General features: G+C 37.6%; 1 protein-coding gene across 2 annotated transcripts in view; it reads left to right on the top strand.

The window, feature by feature from the left end:
- The first annotated feature begins 5,618 nt into the window (after positions 1 to 5,618).
- LOC133877608 (cysteine desulfurase 1, chloroplastic) overlaps positions 5,619 to 18,488 on the top strand; it is a 15,574-nt gene continuing 2,704 nt past the window's right edge. Inside the window, exons 1-7 of one of the 2 annotated variants that reach the window (XM_062315995.1) lie at positions 5,619 to 5,903; positions 9,825 to 9,958; positions 10,196 to 10,355; positions 13,775 to 13,961; positions 16,223 to 16,368; positions 16,446 to 16,518; positions 16,726 to 16,789. In XM_062315995.1, coding sequence (XP_062171979.1) covers positions 5,658 to 5,903; positions 9,825 to 9,958; positions 10,196 to 10,355; positions 13,775 to 13,961; positions 16,223 to 16,368; positions 16,446 to 16,518; positions 16,726 to 16,789 — 1,010 coding nt within the window. In that variant the 5' untranslated portion in view covers positions 5,619 to 5,657. The remainder of the gene's footprint in view (positions 5,904 to 9,824; positions 9,959 to 10,195; positions 10,356 to 13,774; positions 13,962 to 16,222; positions 16,369 to 16,445; positions 16,519 to 16,725; positions 16,790 to 18,488) is intronic. The other variant, XM_062315996.1, reaches the window with a different exon arrangement.

The following is an 18,488-nucleotide window of genomic DNA, read 5'->3' on the forward strand; positions in this document are numbered from 1 at the left end:
TAAAAGGATCTTTCGGGCACCCCATATGTTAGCTCGAGGTGGGTGCAACCACTCCTGATGAGAATAAAGGGTGGTTGCGACCAAGCCTGATGTGACCCACAACAACGCCATGGGTCTGCTAATGCTAGTTAGGTGACCCACGACCAACTGGTCATGGGTTTAAAGTTTTTTTTTTTTTTTAATTTCCAAGAGTATTTTTTTTCTTTTCCAAATCCATCTCATGTGGATGAGGAAGATGAATTTGTTGAGGTTGATTATTCAATAGATTAGAACTTCCCGCCGATCTACGACATCGATCTTGATGAAGATGATCTATTGGAGGAGGTATGTTTTTTGTTTGATACCGTAAAAATTGTTGAAGAGAATGATGTCAATCATGTGTTTGACGAAAGTTGTTGTTGTAATTGTTGTTTAAGAAAAATGAGAGAATGAAGTTTATGGTTTTGTTAAGAAATGAAGGATTTTAAGTGTTTGTGAAAGTTGTTTTTGATGGTGTTGATTGATTGGTGTAGTGTGGTAAGGTGCATAAGAGGAAAATGGTAGGGAGAGAAATTGGAGTTCACATGTTTTTCACGTTGAAAAACACCTGAAATTATGTTCTCATTCGATCAATAGGGTATGTCTTTCAAAAGAGCCTAGGACAGAGAAGCTCGTTCGAACCCTGAGTCGTATTCCATTCGTTCGAGATTGGCTAGGAAGGAAATAAGCAATTTTTCCAAGGAAAGAGAAATTTTTAGAGTTTGAGGTGAGATAGGCTTCACAAAGAGACTCAAGTAGGTTTATGTGAAGATTAAAACTTAGGGAAGCCCTTAGAGGAAAAAAAAAGTGTAATTTTCAGAAGACAATATGGCACATTTCGAGATTTGTAGGCAAAGAATTAAGAAAGTGTTGTAAGAAAACCTCCTTCAAAGCAGTTAAGCTTTTACATGAAATATGTTTTAGTACTTATTTAGTAGAAAAGCATTCAATAGTATTTTATCGTGATATGAGCTTGTGATTTACATAGATTTTTCATGATATTGGATTCTCCATATAGTTTTATGATTAATAGAAAATGTGAGTTTTAATAAAAGGTTTAGCATAAACAGAAACAAAAAAGAAAACACATGTATTATGTGTAAAAGAGAACAAAGAGAAAGAAATACCCGTGTTCATTCTCAGTATGTTTTATGAATAAAGGTTGATGCTTTATATGCTATACAAATTTCATGGCTAGATAATCTGTGATTAGGATTAGATCAGTGCTATACCACATACATACAACTGATTTCGTGGGTTAATGTTGTTTAAGAATCTAAATGGATGAAGATTTGACATCTTTAATGGATTTGGGTTAAAGATAAGATCTTTAAGTCCTAAACGCGTTCTAGATCTGTAAAGTAAGTACCTTTAGGACCTTGGGATACTCTAGGTATGAGTGGATTTTAGTAAAGTTGGGAACTTGCACTAGAAACTGACTTAAAATGAATTCCATGCAATTAGTGATCGATCGATGCCCAATGAACGATAGATCTGTCCTTGGCAATATCGATTGGCAAAAGCCAGAAATTGGGATTTATGTTTTTAAGTGTAATTATGGTTTGTATTTTAGAAAATTGGTTAATAATAGAGTATGAAATTCCCAGAACAAGGAGCTTGACTTTCCAAAAAGTCCAAACTTGAATTTTAGCGTACGAGATAAGAAATCGCTCATGAGGACTCCAAAAAATATATTTTTTGACAATGAATATTTTTATAAATATAAAAATGTCAATTTTTAATATACATGGTTTCTCCCAAACGTATGTCGTGAGCCTTAATATTTTTTTAAAATGATTAATTTAAAAGGCGTTGATATTCATTGTGTTATCATGAAATTAATTATGTCCTCATAACTAGAGATTTATAATGCTTATGTGACACACCGCCATTGGAAAAAAGGGTGAAGAATCTGGGGCACATGTCCACTATTTATACGGATTTGACCTTATGGCCAACTTTTAATTTAAAATGTTATCTACTATGGATTCGAGGGTTACCGCGGCTAGCATAATCACCCACAGGTGAAGGTAATACTTGCGACATCACTAATTGCATGCTACACACAGGTATCTACTTAGTCGAGTGATTTGAGGGTGGTTGACTATTGTACCTTACCGAGGCTCTAATATTGTACCAGGAAGCAAGAAAACGAGCAGGAAGCTGAAATAGCCCTTTTCCTTTTTCAAACCTTTCAGTAGGACACCTGCCTTTAGTAGCGATATAATAGGACATGTAAACCTCACCATAAAAGGTTTATGGATAAGCCATGAGGAAGACGGTTATGGACTGTGATATATTTATTGATATTATAATGTGCACTTCTTCGACATGATTTTCTATCCTAAAGCTGCTCCATGATTTCTTAAGTATATACCTTGAATTGTCTAATAAATATACCGTTTCCAAACTAAAATGATCACTGTGATATTTGCTCTTAAGCATAAATTTTATGAAAAACCTTATTGATATTCTAAAAACAATTTCACAAAATGCTTTCTACAAACAGTTATAGATAGGCTATGGGGATGACGATTATGGTTTGTGATATATTTTATTGATATTCTTCTTCAGCATGATTTTCTGTCCTAAAGCTGCTACATGATTTCTTAAGTATATGCCTTGAACTGTGTGATAAATATACCGTTTCCAAACTAAAATGACCACTGTGATATTTGCTCTTAAGCATAAATTTAATGAAAAACCTCATGTCAAACCTTATTGAAATTCTAAAAACAATTTCTTAAAACACTTTCTATAAACTATTATATTTCATACATTTATCACCAACTTAAATCGAGCTTATTGCATGGGCTAAGTTTCGTTGGCGATTTACTTAATAAGTTGTGGACTTATGTGATTTTTCACTTGTAAAACATTATTTTTTTACAAATTAGTAGGTGATAGTTCCAAGGGTGAATATTTGAGGTATTTGTGAGGATTGAGGTCGTAGTGCAAAGTCTTGTAGAGACAGCTTTGTGTGTATTTCTATATATTGTTTTAGTTTGAAAGAATAGTGTAATTATATATGTTATTGTATTTATAGAGGCTCTGGTTTGTATTGATGGTGTGAAAAAAAAATAAAAAAAGAAAGAAAGAAGAAGATAACAAGGTAAATAGCAATTGAACTCAATATTACATTTCCGCTTCATTTATTCAATATTACATTTCCGCTACATTTATTCTCATATTATAGTAGTACATGTGACACTTCAAGTTAACTATTAGTCAATTAATTTAAGGGCGCTACAGTAGCACCTGCCGCCGAAGATGATTTTGTATGATTATACAAGAGTTATAATTGTGAAGAGTTGCATAGCCTATTAGCCCTAATAGACTTCTGCTCCGTTTGTTTCGGCATAAAATATTTTTCTTGAAAATATTTTCGATATTTTTCGGTGTTTGGTAGGGTCCCAGAAAATAATTTATGTTTGACAAAAAATGCTTAGTAAATTTTGAAAAATTATTTACGCTTTTTAAAAGCGTAAATCATTTTCCCCAGATGGTATACGCAGTTGATCTTCTTTTAAACAACGCAGTCAACCTTCATGCTCAAGCAGTCGACTATCGTCGGAATCTGGCAACCGTCGCCGGATTCCGACAAGCCAAATCGGTGCCAGAATCTAGAATTTCTGCCGGAATCCAGCAACGTCCTGCCACTGTCCCCGGATTCCAGCGGATCGAATTTCGACTAAACTTGTCGAGATCTCACCAGAACGGCTGGCTTCTGGCTAGAACAGCCAGCTTTCGGCCAACCGGCCGAGATCCGGCCGTTCTGTGCCCGATTATGGCCATTTTGGCAGGATTCTGACCATTCTGTTCAAAATTTGACACAAATGGCCAGATTCTGGTCACCTTTGCCAAAATTCGGCCAACCTAGATTTCGGCGAAACTGGCCTGACTCCGGCCTTCATCGCCAAAATCCTGCTGCTCAATGACGGAATTTCGTCACCGTTGAATTTTCGCCGTTAGTGATTTTTTCATACGAGCCAAACGCCAGAAAATATTTCCAGAGAAATCATTTTTTCTAAAAAATGATTTCGTTGAAAATATGTTACGACGAAAACTATTTTACGTCGAAATAAATAGAGCATTCACTTTTATTTTATTCTTATCATTCTTTTAATCATCAATTCTTTCTCTTATATAATTAAAATTACTAATCAGATAATTATAATAAGTTGAGGCATCAAATGAATGGGCAAAATGGCGCATGTTAGGCTACCAAAGAATTAAAATTGACACATTCTCATCAACTCAAAAAAGAAGAAGAAGAAAAAAAAACGACATCTAAATCCTTATTTAATACTAAAATTTTTGGGGTAATTACCCTTTCCCCCCATGAACTACTAACTTTTGCGCAAAGTCCCCACAAACTACCAACTCGACCAAAATAGAGCATTCAACTACCAAAGACAACCATTTTCCTCCCTTCCATCAGTCAAATGGGTTAAAACAAACGGTCAACGGGTCACATGCTGTTTTACCCTCATTTTCTTCTTATTTTCCCCTCATAAACTACCATCATCTTCCAACATGCCCCCATGTAAAACGGCACGTGACGGTCACGTGACCCGTTGACCGTTTGTTTTAACCCTCTAACTGACGGAATGGGGAAAAATGGTTGTGTTTGGTAGTTGAATGCTCTATTTTGGTCGAGTTGGTAGTTCTTGGGGGCTTTGTGCAAAAGTTGGTAGTTCATGGGAGAAAAATGTAATTACCCCAAAATTTTATTTTGTAAAAAGTCCAAAATTTAGCACTAAAATGCTAAAAATTGAATCCGGTCGGTGCCGGAATCTAGAATTTCTGTTGGAATCCAGCGACGTCCTGCCATTATCGCTGGATTCCAGCGGACCGAATTTCAACTAAACTTGCCGGGATCTCGCCAGAACGGCTGGCTTCCGGCTAGAACGGCTAGTTTTCGGCCAACCGGCCGGGATTCGGCCGTTCTGTGCCAGATTCTGGCCATTTTGGCAGGATTCCAGCCATTCTGTTTGGAATTCGACACAAATGGCCGGATTCCGGTCACCTTTGCCAGAATCCGACCAACCCAGATTTCGGCGAAACTGGCCTGACTCCGGCCTTCATCGACAGAATCCGGCAATTGTAGCCAGAATCTTGTTGGTCAATGACGGAATTTCGTCACCGTTGAATTTTCATCATTAATGATTTTTTCATACGAGCCAAACGCTGGAAAATATTTTTAGGGAAATCATTTTTCAGAAAAAATGATTTCGTTGAAAATATGTTACGACGGAAACTATTTTACGTCAAAACAAACGGAGCATTCACTTTTATTTTATTCTTATCATTCTTTTAATCATTAATTCTTTCTCTTATATAATTAAAATTACTAATCAGATAATTATAATAAGTTGAGGCATCAAATGATTGGGCAAAATGGCCCATGTTAGGCTACCAAAGAATTAAAATTGACACATTCTCATCAACTCAAAAAAAAAAAAAATAATAATTCTAAATCCTTATTTAGTACTAAAATTTTATTTTGCAAAAAGTTCAAAATTTACCACTAAAATGCTAAAAATTGACGTGGCGCCCAATCCTTACAGTTAAAAGGGACACTGAGCTCAGCCTCTCGTTTTTATGAATAAATCGCCAACGAACGAGTCCTCACTCACATGCCGCCTACTCCTCTCCAGCTGTGCTCCTCGGCGATGGAAACCGCTGTCCATAAACTTCCTTCTTTCAAAATCCTAAACGCTAGATGCTCCACCGCTCGGGGCTCCGCGTCTTTCCGGGTCCAGCTCCGCAGGTCTTCCTCTTCCCTTTCCGTATCGGCTTCGGCAGTCCGAGAAGGCGACCCGGCTCTCGGGTCCGTTTCTCTCGGCCACATTACCCGACCCGATTTCCCCATCCTCCACCAGGTTCTCACGCCGATTTTTGTTCGACTTTATTTGCAGTTCGAAAGGAAAATAATGAAAATTTGAAGTCTCTGTTATAACTTGTTCTTCTCTGCTTCCAGTTGTTTGAGTTGAAACCGTAATTTTGTTTTGCTCGGAAATGAATTGTTAGAATTATGATGGCCTGAGTTCCTATTCACTGTACAAATATACTGTGTTTATAATATTCACTAACTATAATGCTGTTCAGATGGTTATTTTGTGTTTCTAATATTGATTCTTTGCCGTAGTTGGATCGAAAATAGAGTTCTTGCTTGGACTCGGCGCATTTTATGTTTCGTTTTACATGACACAGAGTTACCGGCTATACCGGGTTTGGATGCAATAATCAGTCCCGGTCAAGCTGCTTTTAGCATAGCTGAAAATATCATTCTTTCTCAAGAATTCGTAAGAGAGCATCATAAGGAGATGGGTAAGGCTCGGTGTACAATGAAATTTGGTCTTATGAAAGCCTATGACTCTGTGAGTTGGGATTTTATTTTACATTGCTTGAGGTGTTTTGGGATTTTATCAAAGGAAGAAGTTTTTGGCTGCTTAAAGTTCCACAAAATTCATCTTGGAGCTGGAAGAAAATCCTTAACCTTAGTGAGGTGGCTAAAAGTTTATTGAAATTCAAGGTTGGAGATGGATCCTCTATTTCTTTATGGTTGGAGGTCTGGCACCCGGATGGTATCCTTTTGGATAAAAATGGCTTTCGGGTCGTATATGATTCAAGGAGCAGTATAGATGCAAAGCTGTCAAGTATGATGAAGAATGGGGATTATAATTGGATGCCAGCTAGGTCGGAAGAGCTGGTTGCTATTCAAAGCCGCTTGTATCTTGTGGATTTTGGTGCTCAAGACACTCCCCTTTGGTTGCCTTCAAAGAATCTCAAGTTTCTTGTAGGGATACTTGGGAGGCTATTAGAGAGAAATTCCCTAAAGTTTGCTCGTTTTAACTGGTACGGTCCCCTTTTGCTATCCCTAAGCACTCTTTTTTCTTGTGGTTGGCAATTAGGGATAGTCTTCACTGGGGATAAGATGTCAAAATGGGGTATGGTGGGTGATATGAAATGCTTGTTATGCCACAATATTATTGAATGTAGGGAGCATTTATTTTTTGATTGTGGATGGAGTAAAAGGTTCTGGAGAGAAGTGATGGTTAGATGTTAGTTCTATTTGTTTTGATTGGGATGAGGTAGGGAGGGAAGGTGTGAAGGCATGGAAGGGTAAAAAGCTGCATAGCATTGCTTGTAAATTGGCTTTGGGTGCAACTGTGTATAATATTTAGAAGCATCAAAATAATATCAAGTTTTGTAATTGGGTGAATTCTGAAGAGTAGATCCTACAACATATTTGCTGTGAGATTGATACAAGGATTATGAGAAAAGGCAAAGGACAATTAAAAAATACTGCTATTAATGCCAAGCTGTGTGAGAATTGGAGTATTCCATTGAGTATTCTGGCTTCGGATGGCTGAAGGGCTGCTGTTTTTTTTTTTTTTTGGGTAGGGTCCTGGAGTGATTTCTTTTGTTCTGTAGTATTGTTTTTGTTGACTTTGAAGTTTTGGTTTTGTTTTGTATAATGGAGATAGCTTTGTGAATGTTAGAGGATAGGTAGATGGGGTTTTCTTTTGTAGATTGTTTTGTTGCTAAGCAACTGTGATCCAGGTTGGTTTCTATCTTGCTGGAGTGTATCTTTGTAATACTTTGTGTTGGGATGAAAATCTTCCTGAAAAATACATTAAGTGGGTGAAGGAATGCATTACTAAACCTCCCATCATAGCTTGAATGTTTTTACTTATGTATACTTTTTAAAATTATTCTCTATTCGTCCCTTTTAGGGGTTCTCTTGTATACTTACCGTGTATAAGGGTTGCGCCCCTTTGCGCTTATTTTTATAAATTGCAATTACTTATGAAAAAAAAAAGGAATGTATTACTAAACCGAGATTATCAGTTGCCATCAATGGAACATTGGTTGGTTATTTTGAAGGTGGGAGAGGTTTAAAGCAGGGAGATCCTATTTCTCCTTACCATTTTGTAATTGCTATGGAGGTTTTGTCTAAGATTCTTGCTGAAGCTACTTTGGATACGAAAAGGTTTGAGTTTCATCCAAGATGTCTGAAATTGTAATTTAATCACTTGTGCTTTGAAAATGATTTATTGATTTTGCTGCCAATGTCAAGTCTATCATGATGATAAAGAATGTTTTTAATGAATTTGGTGATCTATCCCAACTGTCTGCCAATCCTAGTAGAAGCTTGGTTTTTTCTTCAGGTGTTAATAGGAAGGAGAAAGAGGAGTTGTTGGGATATTTGCAGATGGAGGAGGGAAAACTACTGGTTCGTTACTTGGGAGTCCCTCTTATTTTTAAAAAACTCACTGCTGAAGATTGTGGATTGCTCATTGATAAAGTGTCTGCTAGAATAGATTCATGGTTGTCCAATCACTACAATTGATCTCTCCAGTTCTGTATAGTCTTCAGGTATATTGGTCAAACATATTTGTTCTTCTTAAGAATATTATTAGGTTGTTGGAACAAAAGTTAATAGATACTTGTGGTCTGGAAATGACACTGTCAAAGCCAGAGCTAAGGTGGCTTGGGACCATGTCTGTGTTCCTAAAAAGGAGAGGGATTAGGGATTAAAAGGGTATTCGGAATTTATTTGCCAGAGCTGGTCATCGTGGGTAGCATGTGTGAAGGAGTATTTTTTAAAGGGTAGAAGCTTATGGCAGGTGAAAGTTCTTCAGCAATGTTCATGGAGTTAGAGAAAAATCTTGAAGCTCCGTGACTTGGCAAGGAAGTTCATACAATTCAAAGTTGGAGATGGGAAGAACATCCACATGTGGCTTGATTGGTGGCACCTAGATGGAGTGCTTTATGAAAAATATGTGCATAGGATTGTATACAATACTGGAAGTAAAGTGGGAGAAAAATTATCTTCTGTTTTGAAAGAAAAAAATCTGGTGTTGGCCACCAGCAAGATCTGATGACTTGGTTAAAATTCAAAGTGTGCTACCTGAGGTGAGAATTGGGAATTATGATCAGCCTATTTGGAATGCTTCGAGAAAGGATAAATATACATGTTGTGATCCATGGCAAGCTATTCGAGTTAAGCTCCTGTGTGTCAAATGGGGGTAATTGATATGGTTTCCCATGGCTATACCTCGTCAAGCTTTCGTTTACTCAGGTGATGTGCTGTGTCGTTTCTGCAGAAGTTGTTTAGAAGGTAGAAGGCATCTTTTTTTTTTTGCAATGTAGCTTTAGTAGGAGGATATGGAGAGATCATGAGTAAAAATATGATTGATATTCCATGCATAAATGAGATGACATTATTGAATGGGGACTTAGGGAGTTGAGCATAAGTAGTTTGAGACAGAGCTTTTGCAGATTAAGCTTGGGGGCGGTTGCGTATAATATTTGGAAGCAAATAAATGAGCTTAAACATGGAAACCAACCAAGATAAGGGGAGAAAATTGTGCAAAGCATTAGTTGGGAAATCAGAACAAGGATTATGGCTAAAGGAAAATTTTGGCAGACAAATGAGAATGTGGAATTAAGCAGAAGATGGAACTTTCCAACAAAGATCCTGAGTGCTGTGAAAGCCAGATGATTTTGTTGTCTTGTAATTGCTCTGTTTGAAGATGTGTAGTTCATTTGATGATTTGATTTTGTTGTTTTATTAGCTGTTTGTTGGCATAGGGTAGTGGATAGATGGGCCTGGCTCAGCTGTTTAGAGCAGTTGTAAAGGTTAGTTGCTGTTGCAACTGTTGGTCCAGCAACTTTGCTGGAGTGTTCTGTAATTCTTGAGTTCTTTTATAGTAATTCTCATTCATCTAAAATAAAATAAAATTAGTTACCGGTCTTAACTTGATTATATTCTTTTTTTCTTTTTTTTTTTCAAGGAAGTGAATGGCTCAAAACTTGTCTACTTGGACAATGCTGCAACTTCTCAGAAGCCGACTTATGTGTTGAAGGCTTTACAAAATTATTATGAAGCTTACAATTCTAATGTGCACCGTGGGATTCATTTCTTAAGGTACTTAATCTGTGAAGCTGAGACTCGAATTTCCCTCTTCTTTTACCTTGTGATAAGTATTTTAAGTGAGATTGAAATTATTAGAGGGAAAGCCTTTAGTGAGATTTTCCATCATGTCTTGATGCTTTTGGTACATAGTGTTTGTCAATGTTGTACTTCCATTTGATTTTAGACTGCCCTTTTTTATCTTGTCGGTTTTACATAATACAAGTCGCTTACCGGGTCTTCTGTATAAAGTGCAAAGGCGACGGATGAGTATGAGTTGGCAAGAAAGAAGGTGGCAGCTTTTATCAATGCATCGGAGTCTAGAGAGATTGTTTTCACGAAGAACGCTACTGAGGCCATCAATCTGGTAGCTTATTCCTGGGGCCTGTCAAATTTAAAACCTGAAGATGAGGTGTGCTTATGCTACTTCTCTCACATTTAGCTTTATATATGTTGTTTTCATTTCTTATTCTATGGTGAAAATAAATTTAACCTAATTTTGGGGTTACATAGATCAAGGAAAAGAATTTGTCTTGTATATTTAAAATTCACTTTGTTAGTGAATATTGCATGGCAAAATAGGAATAAAGTAGGAAAATACAACTATGAAAGAAGGTTGAAAATCGATGACCATTGACAAGGGTGAGACTCCCAACTCAAATGGCTTGATCCAATCTCAGGAGTGGCCGATGGGGTTTAGCCCATCTGGGGAGATTGTTTTGTGGGATCAGGGAGAGGAAGGTGACTTTCCTCACCCATTGGGCGTTATTCCTCCCGACTTACATTTGGAGTGGGAGTCGGATGGTGCTGAGGATGAAGATTCGGCCCTGGCTTTGTTGGATGCCATTGAGGAAGATTTTCATCGGGGTAGTATGGGGAAGCGGTATAAGATCAAAGGAAGGAGAGAACTGCAGAATCTGAAGAGCTCCATAAACTACGACGGTGTGAGTGTGCCTTCTAGGAGTAGAAGAGGAAAGGCTCAGGTTCTGTAGTTTGTGGGTTGTTTGTGGGCTACGGGTGTTGTGTTTTAGGGTGTTGGTTCCTGTGGGTTTTTGGGTGGGTTTCTTGTGTGTTCCTTGAGGGTTGGGTTGGGGTTCTTTGTTCTTGTAGGTTTAGGTTCTTGTGGGTTTGTTTGGTGGGCTTCTTTCTTTCTTTTTTTTGGGCTGTTTTTTTTCGATTTCCAGCTTTGCGTTTTCTCTTGCATACTGCTGGTGTACTAAGGGGCGCCTGACGCTTTTAATAAAGTCAGTTTATTACTTATCAAAAAAAAAAAGAAGGTTGAATCTTTAATCTTGTTCTTTTCCAAGCTTCTCGCTGCCTGCATCCAATGATTTAGGTGACTGGTTGCACTTGGCACCATTTCCTCCTTCACCAGTTCCCTGCATCTTGTTTTCTTCAATTTTCTGTATTAAGTGGTTACTGAGAAATTGACAGAGATTACAAGCACAAAACACTGTTCCACCACACAGAAACTTGCACAATTTTGTGATTCATGGGCTTTCCATAGGTTTGAAGATAAGATCTAGCAGTTCCTCTAATGTGTAGAGAGAAAAGAACAATTATAAAGGGTGTGTTTGGCAAACATTTGTATTGTGGAATTTTTGAGTAAAAAGTTTGAATAGTAGTAAAAAGTGATTGATGTGATATAAAGTATATAAAATTTTGGAATTGTTTTATAGAAAAGTGAAAAAGTTTTGTTTTGAAGGGAGTTTTTTATTTTATTTCAATAGTAATAAAAAATTATTGATGTGATATAAAAAGTGAAAAAAAAAAAAAAAAGAAAAAAAAAAGAAAAAAAGAAAAAAAGAAAAAAGAGAATGTTTTGGATTTGACATTTTTGGGAGAAGTGAAAAAAATAGAGAGGGAGTTGGAAATGTTTGCCAAACACCCTCAAAGTTGCCACAAAATGTCTGAAACGAACAGGGGCATAAAGCTATTGTAGGTTCGGGGTATTGCAACATCAAGCCAAGTAGGTGTATTTGTTGGAGTGGAGAGAAAGAGGGAAAACAAAATGATTGAACATAAAATCTCAGATACATAGGGTGATATTTCATGGTGCTAGGCTAAACTACTCCACATATTTTGTCTGAATAATGATCTCCTGTCTTCCATTACCTTTTAATCATATTATTACTATGAGGATTGTTTCTATTTTTTCTTTTTTTGATAAGTAAGATAATTTCATTAAAAAAAAAACGTAAGGCGCCCCTAAGTACACGGGAAGTATATAAAGAAGCAAACTCAGCTAACCCACATAAAAACCCAAGAAAACCCACAAGAAACCCACAAGAAAACCCCTAACAAGCATATAAGAAACCTCCACAAAATAAGAGAAACCCCCAAAAGAAACCTGTGAATACAAAAGAGCCCCTAATAGCACCGAAACCAACCCCAATACCCCAACAGGACCCCCAAAACCCAAAGGAAAAAACCCCAGAACCCGAGAAAAACCCAAGAGAAACACTCCTCAAAATAAACCAAGCAAAAACCGAACCCGATGGATGACCCACAGACCCACCCAAGCAACAAAGGCACACAACTCTACAACATAACGTCCTTTCCTATCCTACGCCTAGCGGAAGATTTATCGTCGCCATAGTTGATAGAGCCATGCAGATTTAGAAGCTCCCTCTTTCCTTTAGACTTTTGGCGCGATATCATCTTGTCACGCTGAAATTCTTCTTCCATGGCATCCCGAATGGCCAACGCCTCGTCCCTAAAAGCATCCTCTAGCACCCAATCCAAAGGCGACACATCCCAAAGATCAACATCCTCCTCCCAAACCACAATCTCCCCGTTGTGATCAAAACCGATCGGCTAATTCCGAGATTGGGAGAAGCTATTACCCTCAACGGATGAAGAAGTGGAGCAACCTCTAGGAGGAGAGGAAGGCCTGACCATCCCTACATCGATAACCTTCCGAGGCGAATCCATAGTGGCTGGCTTATTTGGGCGGGGGTTAAGAAACCCTTTTTTGAGAATGCCCGTCTTCATTGGAAGCTCTGCAACTTTCTTCGTTGGAGTCTCTACAGCCGAAACCTTATTAACAGCTAAGTCGGCAACCATCTTCGATGCTTTCAAGGAGTCTGAAAGAAGCACCTCGTTCCACTTCAACGAAACCCCTTCCCTGAGAACCCTCGCCTTCTTGATATAACTATGAAATGGCTTCGAGACTACGGGGAACGAAGAGCTCAATTTCTCCCCCAACTCAGTCGCTCCAATGGAAGGAAGGGACGTGAGTTGAGAGACTACCACAGAAGCACCGACCGGATTGCAACGCAGAGGAGGGGACACCAGAGCCGACAGAGAATCAACCTGGACCACCGGAGGAAGAGACACCTGAACCGGCGAGGGGGGAAACCCGAAAGGCTTAGAGGTAGTAGCCCGGCTAGGTACTGCCTTCAAACAGCTAGACCCTTCCCCTGAAAATGAAAATCGAGCCGGAACAACCCCTGGAACAGCCGGCGACGGCGCCGGCGCCGGAAGAACAGGAAGCATCCCTGGGGCTTCAAAACCTTCCCCCGGCGAAGGAACCTCCAAACCCCCATGAGGAGAACGAACCAGAGAGAGCCCAAAAGACGATGTCCGAACCGGAGAAGCCTCTGGAACAAAGAATGTGTTTTTATTTCTCAATCCAAGGTCGAGAATAAAATTTTCAATTTGCTTACCTCATCTTATGTCAGCTTCTGTTTTAAGTAGTTGTGCAAGATCAGCAACATTATTATTTTGTTTTTCTTTGAAAAAGAGGGAAAAAATAATAATCAAACTTGAAATGAATATCCTTCCGCATATTTTACTTTGTTCCCTTGCACATTAATATTTTTCTCTCAGGTAATACTTACAATTGCTGAGCACCACAGCAACATTGTTCCTTGGCAACTTGTGGCTCAAAAGACTGGTGCTATTTTGAAATTTGTTACTTTAAATGAAAATGAAGCTGCAGATATAGGCAACCTAAAGCAAATGCTTTCAAGGAAGACAAAAATTGTAGCTGTTCATCATGTTTCAAACGTGCTAGGTATGTTACTGTCTTGAGTCACATCACTTTGGGTATTTCTGTTTCCTTATTGATTTTATTGAGTAGAGGCTCATGATTTATTTTAATTTTTATGCTGGTGATTAACATTGTTGATTGTCTGAGAACTTTTAGTAGCTGGGTTTCCTTTATCTCTTGATCTTTCACGAGAGATACTACTGGGTTTATGCCGCTGTGCAGTTCAAACCATGTTCAATGCATGTCTTCTCGCTGCATATTAATGCAACATGTATTACCTCATTGGATTTTGGCTGTTTGCGGACATAAAAGCATAATCACGAACTAGTTCAACTTCTGACTAGTATAACTTTAGTAGTTTGTTTATTCAATGGTATTTTTTTTTTTTTTTCCACTTAATGTGCATATAATATTAATCTAAAACTGGAATGAGATAAGCATTTTGATATATCAGACTTTGCTGGTGATTGATCTGAAAAAACTTGTTGAAATCGTGTTTAAGGGTTGTATTCTATAACAAGGTGATTTAGTTGACTTCAAGTGAAAGAAGATTGTCTTTACTCTTTTTTTTTTTTGATAGGTTAACGCACTTCATTATAAAGCACAAAAGGCGCAACCCAAATACAATGGAAGTATACAAGAGAAACCCCAAGCTAGTAGAAATTGTCTTCACTTTTAAAAGTGGAATCGTATATCATGTCCTCTAAATTACCTATATATATATATATAAATCATGTCCTCTAAATTACATCACAACAGGAATTGGCTAATATATATTGCATAGCTTGGCTTTGGCATGGTGGTGAAACGTGCTTGAGTGGTTTTTTAAGAAGTAATAAGTAATTTGTAAATGAATAATTTTTTCCTTTGGTTTTTAACTTATGATAGATTTTATTAGCAAAGGAGTGGAAAGATATTGTTCTTTAGTAGTGGAAAGATACTACATCCTTGAGACTCATGGGCTCAACCAAAATAATTGTCAACCAGTCCATCTTACGTAGGAGGAATGACCATGAATATGACTATGCCCTCCACATAAGTATAGTATAGGCTATGCCCTTGACATAAGTTTAGCATAGGCTTCCTGTGGTGCAGCCATAGAAAGATTGATTTATTAGTACTCGGTAACTTTTTGGATTCCAAGATTTATAGTAAATGACATACAACATCAAATTGGGTAAAGTCTTCTGTGGCTTTGAAGGTAAAGTCATCAGGGTTTAAAGATTAAAATAGTTTCTTTATTTGGGTTACTATTTCATAAGTTACGGCTACTTTTGTAATGAGGGGCAGATCCATAATTTTTGTTACTCCTGCAAATAGAAGGCACTTTGTTTTCCGAGTCTGAGTCTAAAATTTTCTAGGAGTGTCTAAATGTCCTTCGGTTTTATTTTTTGGAGTTCCAATTAATCTTTATTTTCAGTTTTATTGGCTCTTCAGTTTATTAGTCAATTTAGGAGTCTTCATGCTGCTAATACAAAAGAGTCCTCATATATAAGTGTGCACAATGTACTCAGAATATAGATTTGAACAGAACCCAAACTGTCATAAGCTTTTATATTTTCTTCTTTCTTTTGCAACCCCAAATTAGGTCCTTCTTATCTATGGAAAGCCTAAAACACCATATATTTCCCTACCAAATAGCCAATCAAATCAGCCATAGTTTCCCAATCCAACCATTGTTCAATCTTTGAATCCTAATCCTTTTCAGTCAGCCCTAACTCCTCTACCACTGTTCCCTCCACTTTAGATGTGCTCCTGTTTCTAGATTTAATCAATTTTAACTTGATTAATTAAAATCATATTTGCAGATTATTTTATTTAAACAGTAAGAGAGCTCACAAATAATTCTCAATGCCTTTGTTTTTCCTAAACTAAAATAGAAAACAGTTTCAAGAAACATCATTTGGGATGTTCTCAAAAACAATCATTTCAACTTACAGTTTTCACAAATCTGAATACAAAAACAACTACCCAAACAGAATACTCACCTTTTTTGTTCTGAAAACAGAAAACTCTTTTTAGAGAACAAATTCAATTAGGCTGTAAGGTTTTCCTTATTGGACTACCAGATGTTTGTTTTTACTTAGCCATTTGTTGTGCATGATTGCTTATTTCTACTGAATACTAACGAGTTGATCTCATTGGTTTATTCAAGTGAATAGTTTTTCACTGTTTTCTCTATTTTGTTTTTAGTAGGATTCTATTTCTTATGCAATTAATTGCATTCCACTTTTAGGATACTGATTTAGAGAAACAAATGAATCCTATATTTCATTTTTCTGTAGCTTCCGTGCTTCCTATTGAAGAGATCGTGCATTGGGCGCATGATGTTGGGGCAAAAGTGCTCTTGGATGCCTGTCAGAGTGTTCCACACATGGTTGTCAATGTACAGAGCCTTGATGTTGATTTTCTTGTTGCATCTTCTCACAAGGTTAGCATACTGCCTTATATGTGAGTTCTTAGCCTTATGGCTGAGTATAATAAGTTTAAGAAATAAACATTCTTCAGATGTGTGGGCCTACAGGCATTGGATTCTTATATGGTAAGAGTGAGCTATTGTCTGCCATGCCTCCATTTCTAGGTAAGTTAAATAACAGCTTGTCTACTGGAATTTCCATTCTTGTCCTGCAAAAGTTCTTTATATCAGCCAACATGCCCCCCCCCCCCCCCCCCCCCCCCCCCCCCCTCAAAAAGAAAAAAAGGAGATTTTATATGTATAATACCAATAAAATTGGTGTAACTTGAAGCTGATCCTAGTGATGATTTTTTTTTTTTTCTCCCTCTCTAGGTGGTGGAGAAATGATCTCTGACGTATATCTGGATTATTCCACTTATGCTGAACCTCCATCTAGGTTGGTGAGCTTATTTACATCTTGACCAAATTCACATGCTTGCATCAAGTGCATTTGTGTTTAAGTTGGTACCTTGGTGGCAGTATATATGTGCAAGATCCCACTCGCAATTTCACCAAGGCTAAAAAATATCTTGTAGATAGCTTTGAGTTTTCCTTCAAAATTGTGGTCTTTGGTGAAATCCATTTGCTTAGCAAATGTGTATCGGTAACCACTTAATGTGATACATGTGGGAAATATATTTAGAAACATGAGGGAATAGGCTTATGAAGCCCATGGCAAAGTGCAAGGTAGTGTGTGGAGACTTGTCTAGCCATTTTTAGTATGCTTCCCTTTGATTCTATGTACTTATCACTTTAATATTTTCATCTGATTCACATTTCCCCTTAAGTACAAAGCAATTGATAGATCGCCTTCTATTCTTTTGTAAGTTTTGAAATACAATGATGATGATCAAGTTTTGCTGATATTAATATCTATTCCTTAGGGGTTCTGCTGTATATTTCCTGTGTGCTTTGGTTGTGCCCCTCTGCGCTTCAAATGAATTTGCATTACTTATATATATATATATGCTTTGGAGAGGGATGGCTCTTTGGAGAAAGGTGGTGGACTTCAAATATGGAAGTATGAGGGGTGGTTGGTGCTCTAAGGAGTTTGGGGGTTCTTATGGGTTTGGAGTTTGGAAGAGTATTAGGAGGGGATGGGATGCTTTTGCAGCTCATGTGAGATATGAGATAGGGAATGGTTCGAAAGTTCTGTTTTGGCATGATGTGTGATGTGGGGAGATTCCTTTGAAGACTCTTTTTCCAGAATTGTTTTTCATTGCTAGAGGCAAGGACGCTTGGGTGGAGGAGAATATGCAAAGACAAAATGGCACAATTCTATGGGATATTTTGTTTTCTCGCCCAGTTCATGATTGGGAGGTCAAAGCGGTTAGTAGATTTTTTGAGATGTTGTACACTCTTAAAATTAGAAGTGAGGGAGATGATAAAATGTGTTGGAATCCAGCGCAAAAGAAAACATTTGAGGTAAAGTCTTACTATAAGGTTTTATCTAGTCCTATTCAGTCTTCTTTTCCGTGGAAAAGTATTTGAAAAGTTAAGGTCCCCCCGAGAGTGGCTTTCTTTGTCTGGACGGCAACGTTAGGGAAAATATTAACCTTGGATAATTTACGAAAGAGAAACATTATTGTGATGGAGTGTTGCTTTATGTGTAAGAGTTCTAGAGAGTCCATTGACTATTTGTTTTTGCATTGTATGGTGGCTACAGAATTGTGGAGGACGATTCTGCAAATGTTTGGGGTGGAGTGGGTAATGCCGCGGTCGGTGAAAGATATATTGGGAAGTTGGAGGGGGCAAAAGGGTAATCAGACACTGATACCTATTTGACGCTTGGCTCCATTGTGTTTGATGTGGTGTGTTTGGAGGGAACGAAATGCACGCTGTTTTGAAGATTGTGAGATTGATTTGATGAACTTGAAGAGAATGATGCTACAAACGATGTTTTTGTGGAGAGAAAAATTTCAGCTTATGCATGAGTGTTCTTTTTTTGAATTTATAGATATGTGCTCTCTTTTTTCTTTGAATTAGGGGCTTCTTGTATACGTCCTGTGTACTATGGGTTGCGCCCCTTTGCGCCTTTTGAATATACTTTACTTATCAAAAAAAAAAAATATATATATATATATATATATGTAAAA

Source organism: Alnus glutinosa, chromosome 9 (assembly GCF_958979055.1).
Source record: "Alnus glutinosa chromosome 9, dhAlnGlut1.1, whole genome shotgun sequence".
NCBI classification, from domain to species: domain Eukaryota; kingdom Viridiplantae; phylum Streptophyta; class Magnoliopsida; order Fagales; family Betulaceae; genus Alnus; species Alnus glutinosa.